At 45.2% G+C, this 17,439-nt stretch overlaps 1 protein-coding gene across 1 annotated transcript in view; it reads left to right on the top strand.

Annotated features, from left to right (window-relative positions):
* The window catches only part of cecr2 (CECR2 histone acetyl-lysine reader), a 432,956-nt gene that overhangs the window by 352,558 nt on the left and 62,959 nt on the right, over positions 1-17,439 (top strand). Inside the window, exon 2 of the mRNA XM_078219960.1 lies at positions 3,090-3,184. Within this exon, the coding sequence (XP_078076086.1) occupies positions 3,090-3,184 (95 nt within the window). The remainder of the gene's footprint in view (positions 1-3,089; positions 3,185-17,439) is intronic.

Genomic DNA, 17,439 nt, shown 5'->3' with positions numbered 1-17,439 from the left:
GGTAAAGGTGTGGGGGTTACCTGGGCTAGGGCAGGGGAGAGGGCCTGGATAACATACTTTGTCAGAGAGTCATTGCAGACTCGATGGGCTGAATGGCCTCTTCTGCACTGTAGGGATTCTATGAACTCTATGACCTATGATGTGCCAAATAATCTGTCATGTCAGGATATTTTAAACACTGCTGGATCCATAGAAGGCTGAAAGGATGACAGCAAATAAAAGAGAAGTCCAGATATTCTATCTGCGCAGTGTTATTTATTAAAATCTTGTTACCCTTTGGGTCACTTAAGACATGAATTCATGAACCATCTGCTCTGTAATATCACCTGTTGAAATGTGTCAATTTCAATCCAAACCTCATTCATGATTTTGACCGAATGCTTTGTGAGATATAGTAATTGTAAAAAAAATAATTTGACATTTTTTCCAAAAATATCGGCTGTGACTAAGCCATAACACCCTCTTGGACAGCAAGTGTGTGTTCCAGCTCCATTTCAGAGCACTCTTATCTACTAAGTTTGACATGAGAAGTGCTATCTTTTGCCAATAAGCTGAGGCCTACCTACCATCCCGGCCAGAGTTCTTCTGTTTCAGTTAATATTTATTCCTTAACCAGCATTATCAAAATCTGCTTATTTATCTCATTGTTTATGGGACCTTGCTGTGAGCAGTTGTCTGTCGCACCTCTCCACATTATAGAAGTAATGTCACTGCAGTAAATATTCAATTGGCTGTCAAGTACTTCCATACATTCTGGGTTCACGAAAGGCAAGCTGCAAACAAAGATTTTGCCCTTGATTTTGTTAGTAGGTACCTCCACTCCCTGCATTCCCCTCGATAGGTAAATGTTGCTTCTCATGTGGACAGGAAACCCTTGGCTTGATCTGCTGAGGTGATAATGAGGAAGCATAATTAGATTTGCTTAAAAAGAAGGAAATATTGGCCAGATTCCTAACCCTTATCTCTAATTAGTAACTCTTAATGGGCGTGCTTGTTCACACCTGTGAGTTCAGCCACCATTGTTCCTAGGACCCGGTACTGTGACAAAAGCTTTCATATTTCACACACTAAGGTCACTTTGCTATTACACTTGAGAGCTGTTACTTTTGAAGGAATCATACACCAGAATAATTTACCATTTTAAAGGAAAGAAAAGAGCGACTAGGGAGAAAATTGGAGAAAAATCAAAATGGTGTCCAAATAGTATCGCCAAGTACATTTGTTGATGGTGACTGCATGTGTCAAATTACAGGGGTAATGCACGAGACTCCGGAATTTTTGGTGTTTCTATATTTTGATCATCACTGTACAGCTGCTGCTCTGTCCAAGATCGCAATAAACCACAAGGGGGTCGTGAACGAAGCCCAGTCCATCACTCAAACCAGCCTCCCATCCATTGACTCCATCTACACTTCCCACTGCCTCGGAAAAGCAGCCAGCATAATCAAGGACTCCGGACATACTCTCTTCCACTTTCTTCCATCGGGGAAAAAGATACAAAAGTCTGAGGTCATGTACCAACCGACTCAAAAACAGCTTCTTCCCTTCTGCCATCAGACTTTTGAATAGACCTACCTCGCATTTAGTTGATCTTTCTCTACATCCTAGCTATGACTGTAACACTATTTTCTGCGCTCTCTGCTTTCCTTCCCTATGAACGGTATGTTTTGTCTGTATAGCGCGCAAGAAACAATACTTTTCACTGTATACTAATACATGTGACAATAATAAATCAAATCAGAAAAGTTCCATCCACTTTTCCACAAAAACCACAAACCAACATTCTTGTACGGCCAAATCTATTTAGTAATTTTGAAATAGGCACCACAAGCAATTTGGTTATTTTGAGTTACCAGTTATGACTTGTCTGGTATTCTTGGAATCCCATTACGGTTTCCACAACCAAACCTGTTCAACCACTTCCCTCCTCCACATTATAGCAGTAACTACACTGCAGTAAGTATTCAATTGGGATAAAGGGCTATGGAGAAGAGGCAGGGAAGTGGAGTTAGGGTGAGCTAGAGATCAGCCATGATCATATAGAATGGCAGAGCAGGCTCGAAGGGCTAAATTGCCTAATCTCACTCCTAATTCCTATGTTGCTCTTGTTCGGTGTTGTATTTTCTGCTAATGGGAGTTTCACACAAACAGAATTTTGAAAATTGTATTAACCCATGGAGTGATATCAGTTCTGAATTCTGTCCAAAAGAGAAAATGCTGGAAAATCTCAGCAGGTCTGGCAGCATCTGTAAGGAGAGAAAAGAGTTGACGTTCCGAATCCAGATGACTCTTTGTCAAAGCTAAAAGGCATAGAAAGTGGGAGATATTTATACTGCAGGGGGAGGGAAAGATGAGTCATAGCCACAGAAACCAGGGAAAAGACTGCTAATAGCTGTCCACAGAGAGAATAGAGGGTGTGAATGGCCAAACAGCAGAGAAGCTGTAAACTGTGACACATGAAGATGTTGGGGGAAGGGAGGGCGGGGGGGGGGGGGGTGGGGGGGGAGAGAATGGGACAGAGTTAGAATGTAGAAAGGGGTAAGCGGGGGGCGGGGGGGAGAAAAGGTAAGGGAAGGGGGATGAAATGGGGGAAGGAAAGAGTGGGGGGGGGGGGGAGGGGGAAAATGAAGAAAGACCATAAAGAAATTAAAGGTAGAGAACAGAAAAAAATTAAATAAAATAGAATGAAAACAAAGAGGGCCGAGGTGGAATAGAGCAAATCATCTGAAGTTGTTGAATTTGATATTGAGGCCGGAAGGCTGTAATTGTTCCTAGCCGGAAGATGAGATGCTGTTCCTCCAGTTTGCGTTGAGCTTCACTGGAACATTGCAGCAGTAAGAAGTCTCACAACACCAGGTTAAAGTCCAACAGGTTTATTTGGTAGTAAAAGCCACTAGCCATTGCAGCAGGCCAAGGACAGGCATGTGGGCATGGGAACAGGATCACGTGTTAAAAGAAATCTGTCCATATGCGAATGTGACAAAAGTTTCAAGACACCCAATCTCTCTATAACTATCATCAATTTATACAATTTACCATGTTTGAACTTATGCTACGTTTTTCTCCCCCCACCCTCCCCACTTTACCAGGAACTAGAAGAGGCTCTCCTGATAAATGACGTTGATTTTCTGGATGACCTGATTGCTTGTTTGCTTCAAGGCTGCTATCAACGCCGAGACATCACGTATGTACAAAAAACATTTCTTGTTTCCCTTTTGAGAGAATGGTTGCAGTCTAAGGGTGCCATGGTTAATGTTTCTCATGCAACATGCCAGGAAAACTAGTCAAATGTGAAACTCCCAAAAGATGGGCAATTTTTGATAGCTTTCTTGAAAGCTTCAATTTGGTCCCAGTTGAGGACAAATAACCGTCATAAAATTTGTTCCATAAAACGTTACCAGAACTCTGGAAATTATTTATAGCGAAGTGAAATTCAGGTTCAGTATTGTAAATCAGTGATTTTGGTTTTCATATTGATTGCTGGTCATGGGATCTACTTTGTACAAAGTATTTTTTTGAATACCATTAGCTACCCCAGTTTGCCAGGTTTTGTAATTCTGTAGTTTGGCTTGATCATTTTTAAAGTAAAAGCAGTGAGGAGGAAGCTTCCCTCCATCTCGAGAGACTCGGCACCTAGGGGTGTATGTCACTTCTGTGTTGGACATGTGTAGTGGTAGATGCTGAGTCGTGAGTGCCAGTCCCTTCCACAGCTGAATAGTGTTGGTCGACTGATGGGTTTTCCTTCTGACGGGCTCTCTTCCACCATCTGCTCATTTCTTTGCTCCTCTGCTTTATCCACACCCTGACTGCTTGTCTCCACACTTGGTCAGCAGTGAGGACTTCCCAACACATCAACTCCAATCCTGGTCAACTTGAAATCTGACTTGCAGACATCCTTGTTTCACAGATAGGAACCACCTAGTGGTCTTGTGCTGATAGCAAGCTCACCTTGGAACACATCTTTGTAATCTTCTGTATGACTGGGCAGACCTTTTGTTGCTGTTTCTGTTGGTATATTTTTTAATTGTGCTGCTGTAAACTTTGGGGAAGGGAGGAGATTTTTCTTTTACAAGCATAAAGCTACTTTAGGCCTTATTTTAAATTTAAAAGATTTATTCAAATTGTTAATGATTGATCCCCATCTTGCAACACTCTGGCCATACTGCCAGGTTGTGCATCCAGCTTGCTAGCCAGTGGGCGGTAACATGTCTGTAGTTGACTGCACATCCAACTGGCTAATTATAAACTTGCATGTCTGGACTCTTGGAACGTTAAATAAGCTCTGTTTTAATTTTACAGTGTCCAAAAGTATCAACTCTCTTTCACCGTTTTTTTTTAGTTCATTTTACGGGATGTGGGTGTCACTGGCTGGGCCAGCATGTATTGCCCAATTCAACCTGCCCTCCATTTCAGAGTGCATTTGAGAGTCAACCACATTGATGTGGGTCTGGAGTCACATGTAGGCCAGACCAGGTAAGGACGGCAGATTTCTTCCCTATAGGGCATTAGTGAACCAGATGGGTTTTTACAACTGACAATGGTTTCATGGTCATCATTAGATTTTTGATTCCAATTTTTTATTGAATTCGAATTTCACCGTCTGCCATGGTGGGATTCGAACCCAGGTCCCCGGAGCATTACCGTGGGTCTTTGGATTACTCGTCCAGTGACAATACCACCTCGCCACTGACTCCTCATTGAACTTATTTTGGTGAAGCTAAAATAATGGCATCTAAATGGCATCTAATTATGGTCAGGTTGGAGTCTCTTCTGTATTGCTCTATAATGGAAATTGCTTTGTGTGGCAAGATGAAGTCATCATCATAATGTCACTGGACTAGTAATCCAGAGGCCCAGGCTAATGCTCTGGGGACAGGGGTTCAAATCCCACCACAGTGAAATTTAAATTCAATTCATTAATAAATCTGAAATTGATAGCTAAAATCAGTAGTGTTGCCATGATGCTATCACTGATTGTTTAAAAACCCATCAGGTTCGTTAATGTTCATGTAGGAATGAAATTTGCAATCCTTATCTGGTTTGATCTATGAGTGACTCCAGACCCATAGCTATGTGGTTGACTATTAACTGCCCTCTGAAAGGGCTGAGCCACTCGGCTACACCAAACCCTTCAGAAAAAGCAAAAAGGAATAAAACCAGATGGACCACGTGGTATCAACTTAGGAACCATATCCAGTACTGTTGATGATGCAGAGTCCCCCTTACTAACATCCTGGGGCTTGTGCCAAAATTGGAGAGCTATCCCACGGACTAGTGTGAAGTTTGCACGTTCTCCCCATGTCTGCATGGGTTTCCTCTGGGTGCTCCGGTTTCCTCCCACATTCCAAAGATGTGCAAGCAGGCTAGGTGGATTGGCCATGCTAAATTGCCCCTTAGTGTCCCAAGGTGTGTAGGTTAGGGGGATTAGTGGGGTAAATACTTGGGGTTACAGGGAACAGGTCTGGGTGGGATTGTCCCTTAGTGTCAGGGGGACAATGTGGGGTGACAAGGATAGGGGCTGGGTGGGATTGTTGTCAGTGCGGACTCGATAGGCCAAATGGCCTCCTCCTGCACTCTAGGGATTCTATGATTCTAGTCAAACCCGACATAGTCATGCTTACAGAATCATACCTTATAGCTAATGTCCCAAATGGGACAGTCCTTGGATATGTCCTATCCCATCGGCAGGACAGGTCAAACCGAGGTGGCGGCGCAGTGGTGTACAGTTGAAGAGGTTGTCCTGGGTGTCCTCAATATTGACTCAGGACCCCGTGAAACCTCATGGCATCAGGTCAAACATGGGCAAGGAAACCTCCTGTTGATTACCACCTACCTATTGCTCTCCCACAGCTGATGAATCAGTTTTCCTCCATGTTGAACGCCACTTGACAAAAGCATTGAGGGCGACTGGAAGACATTGTTGGTTCAGTAGCACCACTACTGGCCAAGCCCTGAAGGACATCTGTCAGATTGGGCCTTCGGAAGGTGCTGAGAGAACCTACAAGAGGAAAAAAACCGACCAGAACTTTTTCACACCAATCTACCTGCCACTGTTGAACCTGTCCATGTCAATATAAGTAGGTCCTGTGGGAAGAAGAACTGTAGGAGTACGTGTGCTTGTATGTTCTAGGTCCATACAGCAATGCCTCATCCCAAGCTGTCTTGGATCACTTACCACTTGACCAAGGCCTTGCTCCATCAAGCCCGTGTGGCAGCTGGTGTGCAATGGCCACCTACATTAAAAGGACTCGATCACAGGCATCTCCCACCACTTGAAGTGGAATTTGGCACCTGGAACGTCCTGACCCTCATGGACAACCCTAACGGGAACAAACCGGAATCACGTACTGCTATCATTGCCTGGGACATTGACATTGTCACCCTGAGCGACTCCCCGGTGGGCAGGGGAAAGTCAGGGAACTAGGTCCAAGGTACAGTGATCAGCTCTGACAAAGGGTCATCCAGACTCGAAATGTTATCTCTGTTCTTTCTTCAAAGATGCTGTCGGACCTGCTGAGATTTTCCAGCATTTTCTGTTTTTTGATTCCGGGAAAAAGCTACAGACCGAACCCAGGGAGGAATTTTACTCCAGCCTTGAGAAATCCTTAGCTCGAGTCAACAAGCTGACCATCCTTCATGACTTCACTGCCAGAGCTGGAAAGGACGACTGGTCCCTGGGGGGGTGTAATCGGCAGAGAAGGGGGTAGGGAAGTCCAATACCAAAGGTACCTTGCTCCTGACAAAATGCCTCGAACACAGCCTTGTCATAGCCAATACCATGTTCCATCAAAGAGACAAGTACGAGGCCTCGTGGCTCCACCCTCTCTCCAAGCACTGACACCCCGTCATCTGAGCGAGGGACTCACAAACGTACAGACCACCCGTGCCAGGACAGGAGCCAATGACTGCTGGACGACCACCGTCTAATCCACTCTGTGATGAACATTGATATTGCCCCAAAGCTGTGATGGCAATAGAAAGAACGTTGCAGGAAAAACAACACTGAGGCACTCAAAGATCCTGATAAAAGAGCATTATTCAGCCAGCAACTCACTGCCAAACTGATGACCCAGAGACGCCAAGTGGTCACAGCGCCTGGTCTGCCCATAAAAACCTCCATAATCAGCATCTGCTAAAAGACCCTTGGTCACTCGAGCCGGAAACACCAAGACTGGTTCAATGAGAGTGACCTGGAGGTCCAGGAGCTGATGAACTACTGAACCTGAAACTGCAACCTTACATGACAGTGAAAAACAATTATACTGACAGCTGAAGGCTGAGGTCTGGCAAAAAACCTGCCATCTAAAGAACACATGGTGGGCGGAGAAAGCGCAGGGAATCCAGCAGTTAGCCAACAACCAGGGGCATGTGGAGATGGCACAGTGGTTAGCACTGCTGCCTCACAGCGCCAGGGACCCGGGTTCGATTCCCGGCTTGGGTCACTGTCTGTGTGGAGTTTGCACATTCTCCCCGTGTCTGCGTGGGTTTTCTCCGGGTGCTCCGGTTTCCTCCCACACTCCAAAAGACGTGCTGGTTGGGTGCATTGGCTGTGCTATATTCTCCCTCAGTATACACGATCAGGTGCCGGAGTATGAGAGGCCGTGTGTGAGGAAGAAGGAGGACACGATGGCCGGAATTCTCCCATCCCACCCGACACTGGAATTTTAGCGGGCGGGTTGCAGACAATATGAAACCATAGCACAGAGGTTAGCACTGCTGCTTCACAGCGCCAGGGACACGGTTTCGATTCCCGGCTTGGGTCACTGTCTGTGCGAGATTTGCACATTCTCCCCATGTCTGCGTGGGTTACTCCCACATTCTGAAAGGCATGCTGGTTCGGTGCATTGACCCGAGGAGGCGCCAGAGTGTGGCGACTAGAGGAATTTCACAGTAACTTAATTGCAGTGTTAATGTAAGCCTTACTCGTGACTAGTAAATAAACTTTAACTTAACTTTAACTTTTGACAGTCGGGTGAGAATTTCCAGCTTTAGACCAGCACAGCCGGAGAATTCTGCCCGAGATGTGAGGCTACTGCCAACAGCTTGCATAAGATTGAGACGATCCCAGAGAAACTAGATGGGTTTTTAAATCAGCCCATCGTGGCACTCTTCCCCAGTCCCCAGGGCTGCCTGTGCTCTGTTTCCAGGCTGCTGGGCATGACTATAACACCACAACTCCTTGTGCCCCAGGAGTGGAATGTGCATATGTCGGTTTTTGCCAAGGTGTTTCGGCACGTTGGTAAATGTCTCGACTCGAGCTATCCGCCTCAGTAGTGAAGATCTGGTCCTCAGCGAGGGCTTGCAGAGTAATTCAGAAGGTGCTGCATTCTCAGGAGAGATGAAAATGTCAAGATACAAATTAAATGCCATTTGACAAAATGAATGAGATTGTGATGACTTCAGCCAGGCTAATGAGGTTGGCTTGCTAGAGTATGAACTACCTGATGAGTCCTATTCAGGAGTTCTGGGCTGTTGTCCTCCGTGCCGATCAGGTGTCCACTCTAAGATCAGTATCCACATGGCGTTCCAAGAGGTCTCTGGGAGCACCAGGTGCGCTAAGGAGGGGTGAACCGGCCCAGGCCGGAAACGGAGCAGGTCAAAGCTCTCATGCTGTTCAGTAGTGGGATAGCACCCGTGAATAGGTGCAGCAGTGCAGCCTGACCAATACAGCGAGACGCATCCTTTTCTCCACATTTAAATCGCAACAACCAAAATATTCCACAAAAAGAAGTACCTGATGTGTCCTAATTGATGGTTAAATCAGGGAGCCTCATGCTCCCTATTTAAAGCAGCTGTGTCAGACTCCCAGCCTGCAGTTAGCAGGGAGCAACTGGAGAGCTGGCTGTGTATAGATAGCATGGTGTAAATGAAGTAACTTGATGACGGGACTTTCGCCTCCGTGGAGTTATTACAGAGATTTAACTGAGTACAGCCTGTTGTAAAGAGCACGAAACTGGGGAGAAAAGGTTTATTTTGTAATGGGCAAGAATGGTTCCAGGGATGAGAAACTTCAATTATGAGGATAGATTGGAGAGGTTGGGACTGTTCTCCTTGGAGAGAAGAAGGCTAAGAGGAGATTTGATAGAGATGCTCAAAATCAAGAGGGGGCTGGACAGAGTAACCAGGGAGAAACTGTTCCCGCCCGCAACACGATCTAGACCAAGGGCAGCATGGTGGCACAGTGGTTAGCACTGCTGTCTCACGGTGCTAGGGACCCAGGTTCAATTCCAACCTCGGTCTCTGTGTGGAGTTTGCACAGTGTTCTCCCTGCGTCTACGTGGGTTTCCTCCGGGTGCTCGGTTTCCTCCCACAAAGTAAAATTTATTTATTAGTCACAAGTAGGCTTACATTAACACTGCAATGAAGTTATTGTGAAAATCCTGTATTCACCACCCTATGGTGCCTGTTCGGGTACACTGAGGGAGAATTCAGCATGGCCAATCCACCTAACCAGCACATTTTTTGGATTGTGGGAGGGTTAGGTGGATTAGCCACGTTAAATTGCCCCTTAGTGTCAGGGGATTAGTAGGGGTTCCTAGGATAGGGCCTGGGTGGGATTGTTGTTGGTGCAGGCTAGATGGGCCAAATGGCCTCCTCCTGCACTGTAGGGATTCTGTGATCGTATGATTCTATGAAGAGGGCACAGATTTAAAGTGATTTGCAAAATAAACAAATGTGACGTGAGAAGAAACTTTCACACATTTATTATGTTGGGTCTGGAATGCACTGTCGGGAAGTGTGGTGGAGGCAGGTTCAATCAAGGCATTCAAGAGAGCATTAGATAACTATTTGAACAGAAACAAATATGCAGGGGTGTGTGGAAAAGGCAGTGGAATGACACTAAGCCATGACGCCGGCGCAAAGCCCTGTTTGTGATCAGAACGTGGAGATGCCGGCGTTGGACTGGGGTAAACACAGTAAGAAGTTTAACAACACCAGGTTAAAGTCCAACAGGTTTATTTGGTAGCAAAAGCCACACAAGCTTTCGAGGCTCTGAGCCCCTTCTGAAGAAGGGGCTCAGAGCCTCGAAAGCTTGTGTGGCTTTTGCTACCAAATAAACCTGTTGGACTTTAACCTGGTGTTGTTAAACTTCTTACTGTGATCAGAACTCCCACCCACCTGACGAAGGAACAGCCTGTTCCGAAAGCTAGTGGCTTTTGCTACCAAATAAACCTGTTGGACTTTAACCTAGTGTTGTTAGACTTCTTGCTTGTTTGGACAGCCAGTGCAAACATGATGGGCCAAATGGCCATCTCCTGCACTGTAATAATTCTGTGATCGCAGCTGGCTTTAGTAATTTTGTAAATGACAGAGGAGCTCAGGACATTAAGCAAATGACAGGTCTGTGGGTGGGAACTGTGATAAGATGAGAAAAGGAATGAAGGAGGGTGACTAAGCACTGTTTACAATACTGAATTGATCGAAGATTTACATTAACCAAACACAAGACAACAGCAAAACTACTAAGCCAAGATATTCTGTCTCTAAAATGTCACTTACAAGTAATCTGCGGGATGGGGGTGTGGGTTGTGACAGGGGGTGATGAAGCCATGATGAAAGGGTTTTAAAATTTGATCTTGGGATTTGGGTGTCACTGGCAGGACCCACATTGATTTCTCATCCTGAATTGTCCTTGTGAAGGTGGTGCTGAGTCAGTGATTGAACAGCTGCAGTGTACAGACAGGAAGAGAGTGGGATCAAGAATAGAATCCCATGAAAGCCCAGTAATAACAGAGATGTCACAGAAAACACTGTTTAAAAACAAAGGAATAGTATTCAAGGAGCCAATTAGAACTAAGAACAATAATGGTTGCAGTATCCAGCAAAAGAATTTTAAGAAAGCAAATATTTGCCTTTCATTACCTCAGGGACCACAGAGCACCTTGCAGGTAGTGATGCACTTCTGAAATGTTGTCATTGTTGTGAAGTGAGAAATATGGCAGCCGCTCCTAAAAACAACAATATTGCAATGTTTAAGCTTATTTATTAGTGTCACAAGTAGGCTTACATAAACACTGCAGTGAAATGTGGCACAGTGGTTAGCACTGCTGCTTCACAATGCCAGGGACCCAGGTTCGATTCCGGCCTCGGGTGACTGTCTGTGTGGAGTTTGGACATTCTTCCCGTGTCTGTGTGGGTTTCCTACAGGTGCTCCGGTTTCCTCCCACAGTCCGAAAGAAGTGCTGGTTAGGTGGATTGGCCATGCTAAATTACCCCTTAGTGTCAGGGAAATTAGCAGGTTACATATGTGGGGTTATGGGGATAGGACCTGGATGGGATTGTTGTTGGTACAGGCTTGATGGGCCGAATGGCCGCCTTCTGCGCTGTAGGAATTCTTTGATTCTAAGCTGCTGTGAAAATCCCCTAGTCGCCACACTCCAGTGTCTATTTGGGTACACTGAGGGAGAATTTAGCCAATGCACCTTTCCAGCACGTCTTTCGGACTGTGGGAGAAAACCAGAGCACCCAGAGGAAACACGTGCAGAAACGGGGAGAACGAGCAGACTCCACACAGACAGTGACCCAAGCCAGGAATTGAACCCGGGTCCCTGGCCCTGTGAGGCAGCAATGCTAACCACTGTGCCACCGTGTCATCAACGTTTAGATCAGCTACTTTTGTGATGTTGGTTGGGGAATAAATATTGATGTGGAGATGCCGGCGTTGGACTGGGGTAAACACAGTAAGGAGTCTAACAACACTGTGGGGAGCAAACTGTAAGTGAAGAGGGCTCAAAGGAAGCTCTGGTAATTGGAGAGAGTAAGAAGTCTCACAACACCAGGTTAAAGTCCAACAGGTTTATTTGGTAGCAAACGCCACTAGCTTTCGGAGCGCTGCTCCTTCGTCAGGTGAGTGGGAGATCTGCTCATAAACAGCAAACAGGGCATATAAAGACACAAACTCAATTTACAGAATAATGAATAATGATTGGAATGTGAGTCTTTACAGCTAATCAAGTCTTAAAGGTACAGACAATGTGAGTGGAGAGAGCATTAGCACAGGTTAAAGAAATGTGTATTGTCTCCAGACAGGACAGCCAGTGAGACTTTGCAAGTCCAGGCAAGTTGTGGGAGTTACAGATAGTGTGACATAAACTCAAGATCCCGGTTGAGGCCGTCCTCATGTGTGCGGAACCTGGCTATCAGTTTCTGCTCAGCGACTCTGCGCTGTCGTGTGTTGTGAAGGCCGCCTTGGAGAATGTTTACCCGAATATCAGAGGCCGAATGCCCGTGACCGCTGTAGTGCTCCCCAACAGGAACAACAAGACTGTTCTCTTCCTGAATATTGGCCAGGTCACCAGTAAGAACTCCCCTGCTTATCTTCAAAAGACTGCCTTCTACCTGAGACAGTGGACATCTCATCCAGTGGATGGGACCTCCTAACAGAGTAGCACTCGCTCTGTACTGCACCAGGGTATGTCAAGATTTCTGTGCTCGAACCAAAGGCCAAGATGACAAAATAAAAGTGGACAGTCAGAAAATAAGTTTTGTTGCAGATCTTTGGTAAGGTCAAAAGTTGCAAATGAGCAAGTGAAGAAAGTTGTACAGTTTTAGCCTTCACTCTAAAAGACAACAATAAAGATTGGAATGTTCATAATGCACGCAAATATTTATTTATATGTGGAAATGTTGCAGCAAGTTTGTTCATGTATTTTTTTTTGGTGCCGGCAAGATGCTAGGGTTGGTCGATTGGAGTCAAGTTTGAGTCCAAAGCAAGACAGTTAGAGCTTCTCCACGATGTGACCTCAGTATCTAGGCCGGCACTCGAGTGGCTGTGTTAGTAGTGTGTGATAGTACTGTTGGTGCAGTATTGAAACTGCCATTCCTCAGTTTGTAATGCGAAACCAAGATTGTCTGTCTGTGAACCTCTTTAACAGACAGAATGTTCCTGCAATGTCCTTGTCAATACACATCTCACTGAACAAAAACCATAAAATGAGTGTTTTCACCTCATTTCTGTTTGTGGGGCCTTGCTATGGGCAGGCTGGCTGCTACTTTATGGTGATTGCATATCAAAAGGCTGTTCTTAAAATCATCAAATGTTGACAAGAGAATGTGAGCCCTTCATCTTAATGAATCTCTCCATTGTTTGCTTCTTTTAATGGACCGGATTTTGCTGGAGCGGGATATCTAATGATGCCTGCTATTAATTAGGCCTGCCCACGCATCCTTCAACTCAAAGCATCTTTCCCCGTTCAGTTGCAAGCTGATAACGATCCAGTGGGGAATATGAGGCATCTGGGACCAGCGTCAATAGGGCAACAGAAAAACCTGTCTCTTTAACCAATCAGACTGAAGGATTCAGAAATAACTAACTAAAGGGCCGAGGAGGAAGTACAAGTTAGAATGCATGAAATCAGTATCCAAATAAGAATTTCAAAGTTTTATTTATTAGTGTCACAATTAGGCTTACATTAACACTGCAGTGAAGTTACTGTGAAAATCCCAGAGTCTCCACACTCAAAAAAGAAAGGAAAAGTCTTTTTTAAAATAAGCCAAATTAAAAGTTGACCATTTTAAAATCTCCCAACAACTAATACCTGAAGCAATGTGATTCTACACTGGTCATGATGTGGGGATGCCGGCGTTGGACTGGGGTAAGCACAGTAAGAAGTCTCACAACACCAGGTTAAAGTCCAACAGGTTTATTTGGTAGCAAATACCATAACACCATACCATTCCACACTGGTAACAGTTACCTTTCAGCGCCAGAGAGGCTGCCTGGCAATAATTAATACGATCGCATTTGAAATGGCAAGACTGTGCTGGGTTTAATTCCTATCTGCTGCACGAGTCCAGCAACTTCAGAGCATTCAATTCATGCCAGTGGTACCATGGGAATGCCATTTTGTGACGCAACCCAAGACAGCAACTTTGAAATATTGTCATTAATTCCTGCACCCTGAATGCACAAATAGAAAGTGATAGGTTTGATCCAAGTCTGAAAAGGCCTGACCTCGGAATCTAAGCAGGCTCAGACCTGGTTACTACTTGGATGGGAGACCATCTGGGAATACCAGGTGCAGTTGGCTTTCAACAGCTCTAGGCAGCGAGTGATCAAGGGGTGGTCCGACCTAACTCTGTCCCTCATCCGTGGCTAAATTAATGGCTGGGTGTGTCTGGAGAGGGAGCGTGCGGTGTCCGCGGGCACCACCGAGGCCTTCCATGCCCATTGGGCACTGCAGGGACTGGGGTGCATTATTGACATCTTTAATCATATTTTGGTTGGACATTCTAAGTTTCTTTTGAGATTTGTTTTTGTCCAAGGCAGTTTCCCTTTAAGGGGCTGCCCCTTTTACTTTATCCCTCAGTTTGTTTAACTTACTAATTAGCTTTTCAACAGAAGAGTTGGAGATAAGGTTGCAAAGTGACCAACGTTGGCGACTACATGTTTCAGGATACATAGGGCAAATGGAAAAAGAGGGGATAATCTTGATTGTGAAGGATGGGATAAAGACCGTCGAGAGAAAGGATTGTCAGAAAGTCAAGAAATCTAATCCACTGGAGTGGAGCAACAAATAGCAAGGGACAACGAGCATAGAAATAAAGGGGAACCAAGGGTCGTGTAGGGCTAGAAACCTAACAACAACTTGTACACATGTAGCACATTTAACTCAATCAAACATCCCAAAGCGCTTCACAGAACCATAATAAAATAAAGTATAAAAATGAACCACAAGGGGATATTAGATCAGACAACCAAATGTTTGGTCGAAGTGCAAGATTTTAAGGAGTGTCTTAAAGAAAGGTACAGAGATGGAGAGGTCTAGAGAGGGTATTCCAGAGCTTGGGGTGTAGGCAACTAAGGGCATCGCTGCCTTTGATAGAGCAATTATAATTGCGAACATTAAAGAGGCTGGAATTGGAGGAGCACAGATATCTCGGAGGGTTCCTTCGCTGTCGCTGGGTCAAAATCCTGGAATTCCGAACGTAACGTCATTGTGGGTAAACCCACAACACAGGGACTTCAATACATAGCAATTCAAGAAGGCTGCTCACTCACCACGACGTTCTCAAGGGCAACTAGGGATGGACAATAAATGCTGATGTGGAGATGCCGGCGTTGGACTGGGGTAAACACAGTAAGGAGTCTAACAACACCAGGTTAAAGTCCAACAGGGCGTTTGCTACCAAATAAACCTGTTGGACTTTAAGAACATAAGAACATAAGAAATAGGAGCAGGAGTAGGCCATCTAGCCCCTCGAGCCTGCCCCGCCATTCAATAAGATCATGGCTGATCTGACGTGGATCAGTACCACTTACCCGCCTGATCCCCATAACCCTTAATTCCCTTACCGATCAGGAATCCATCCATCCACGCTTTAAACATATTCAGCGAGGTAGCCTCCACCACCTCAGTGGGCAGAGAATTCCAGAGATTCACCACCCTCTGGGAGAAGAAGTTCCTCCCTGGTGTTGTTAGACTCCTTACAATAAATGCTGGCCAGCCAGCGAAACCCATGTCCCACAAATGAATATAAAGAAAATTTAGTATGGCCAATCCACCTAACCTGTGCATCTTTGGTCTGTGGGAGGAAACGGGAGCACCCAGATGAAACCCACGCAAATACGGGGAGAATGTGCAAACCCTACACAGACAGTCACCCGAGGCCGGAATTGAACATGGGTCTCTGACGCTGTGTGGCCGCAGTTTCATTGCGCTGCTCAATGTGGAATTTGAAACACTAGCAGAACAACCATGGGCGGCACGGTAGCGCAGTGGTTAGCACTGCTGCTTCACAGCTCCAGGGTCCCGGGTTCGATTCCCGGCTCGGGTCACTGTCTGTGTGGAGTTTGCACATTCTCCTCGTGTCTGCTTGGTTTTCCTCCGGGTGCTCCGGTTTCCACCCACAATCCAAAGATGTGCGGGTTAGGTTGATTGGCCAGGTTAAAAATTGCCCCTTAGAGTCGTCTTGAGATGCGTAGGTTAGAGGGATTAGCGGGTAAATATGTGGGGGTAGGGCCTGGGTGGGATTGTGGTCGGTGCAGACTCGATGGGCCGAATGGCCTCCTTCTGCACTGTGGGGTTTCTATGTTTCTATGATCTTAAAGAATTGTGGAGCAGGCTCGAGGGAACAGGTGGCCGACTTCTGCTCCTATTCCTATGTTCTCATATTCTTATCTGCTACTTGCCAGAAATCTTTGTACCACCACTTGCGCATAAACAATGGTGATCACCATAAGCCTCACTGTTATTTAAACATTAGAATCTGTCCCAGAATTTCTCTTGAAATATCTAGTGCCTGTTTTAAGAATAATTTGAAATCTGCTTCAGTGGATTTTTTGTGGCAGAGAATTGTTTGAATGTGAAGCAGTTGGGGGAAGCGTCGAAGAACTGTGCAAATAAAAATTTGTTCTTTCTTCACCTCCAGTTGATAAGGAAAATACTATTTGCATTCCATTGTAATGTGGAGACTTGTAGCCTGACCGTCTGTGACTGAAATCTCACGCTGAGTAAATTGAATAGGACAACACCTAAGCAGCAGGTTCTCGCAAAGGGCTTCTAAGCAACAATGCATCTGAAGTGACACCTTTGAATGCTAACTTAATGTGAATTGCCTCCAACTTGCAAGATGGAGCTCTCCATGACTGATTTTAACCCTGTGTGACCTGTTTTAACCTTGCACGTGCTGCTTCCATTATGAAATAAAAATTCCAGTTGATGTTTTATCACAGTTGGATAGATTGGTTTAACATTTGGTAAACATGGCCTTGGATAGGTGGTTTCATTATAGTGGGATTAGTATCCAGTAATCTAATTAATATGTCTACACTGAAATGCTATGAAATCTGCATGTATGAAATGAAGTCGATAAGAGTTATCTCCTGCCTTTTCTTTTTTTCCTTGGATAATACCCACACCTAACATGAGAGGCCTTCCTTATCCAACCCTCAGAACAGCAGGATATACATTTCAGTGATACTAGTCTACTCCTCCCTCAGAGAGGACTGGTCTGGTTACACTTTAAGAAGTCTCACAACACCAGGTTAAAGTCCAACAGGTTTATTTGGTAGCAAAAGCCACTAGCTTTCGGAGCGCTGCTCCTTCGTCAGGTAAGTGGGAGTTCTGTTCACAAACAGGGCATATAAAGACACAAACTCAATTTACAAAATAATGGTTGGAATGTGAGTCTTTACAAGTAATCAAGTCTTAAAGGTATAGACAATGTGAGTGGAGAGAGGGTTAAGCACAGGTTAAAGAGATGTGTCTTATTGAGTTTGTGTCTTTATGTGCTCTGTGAACAGAACTCCCACTTACCTGACGAAGGAGCAGCGCTCCGAAAGCTAGTGGCTTTTGCTACCAAATAAACCTGTTGGACTTTAACCTTGTGTTGTGAGACTTCTTACTGTGTTTACCCCAGTCCAACACTGCGGTGCATCTCCACATCCTGGTTACACTTCCCAGTATCTTTCTCACTTTTAAGCTATGTTGTCCCCAT

Source organism: Mustelus asterias, chromosome 9, assembly GCF_964213995.1.
Source record: "Mustelus asterias chromosome 9, sMusAst1.hap1.1, whole genome shotgun sequence".
NCBI classification, from domain to species: domain Eukaryota; kingdom Metazoa; phylum Chordata; class Chondrichthyes; order Carcharhiniformes; family Triakidae; genus Mustelus; species Mustelus asterias.
The sequence above is the reverse complement of the archived record's forward strand: the minus strand, read 5'-3'. Positions and strand labels throughout refer to the sequence as shown.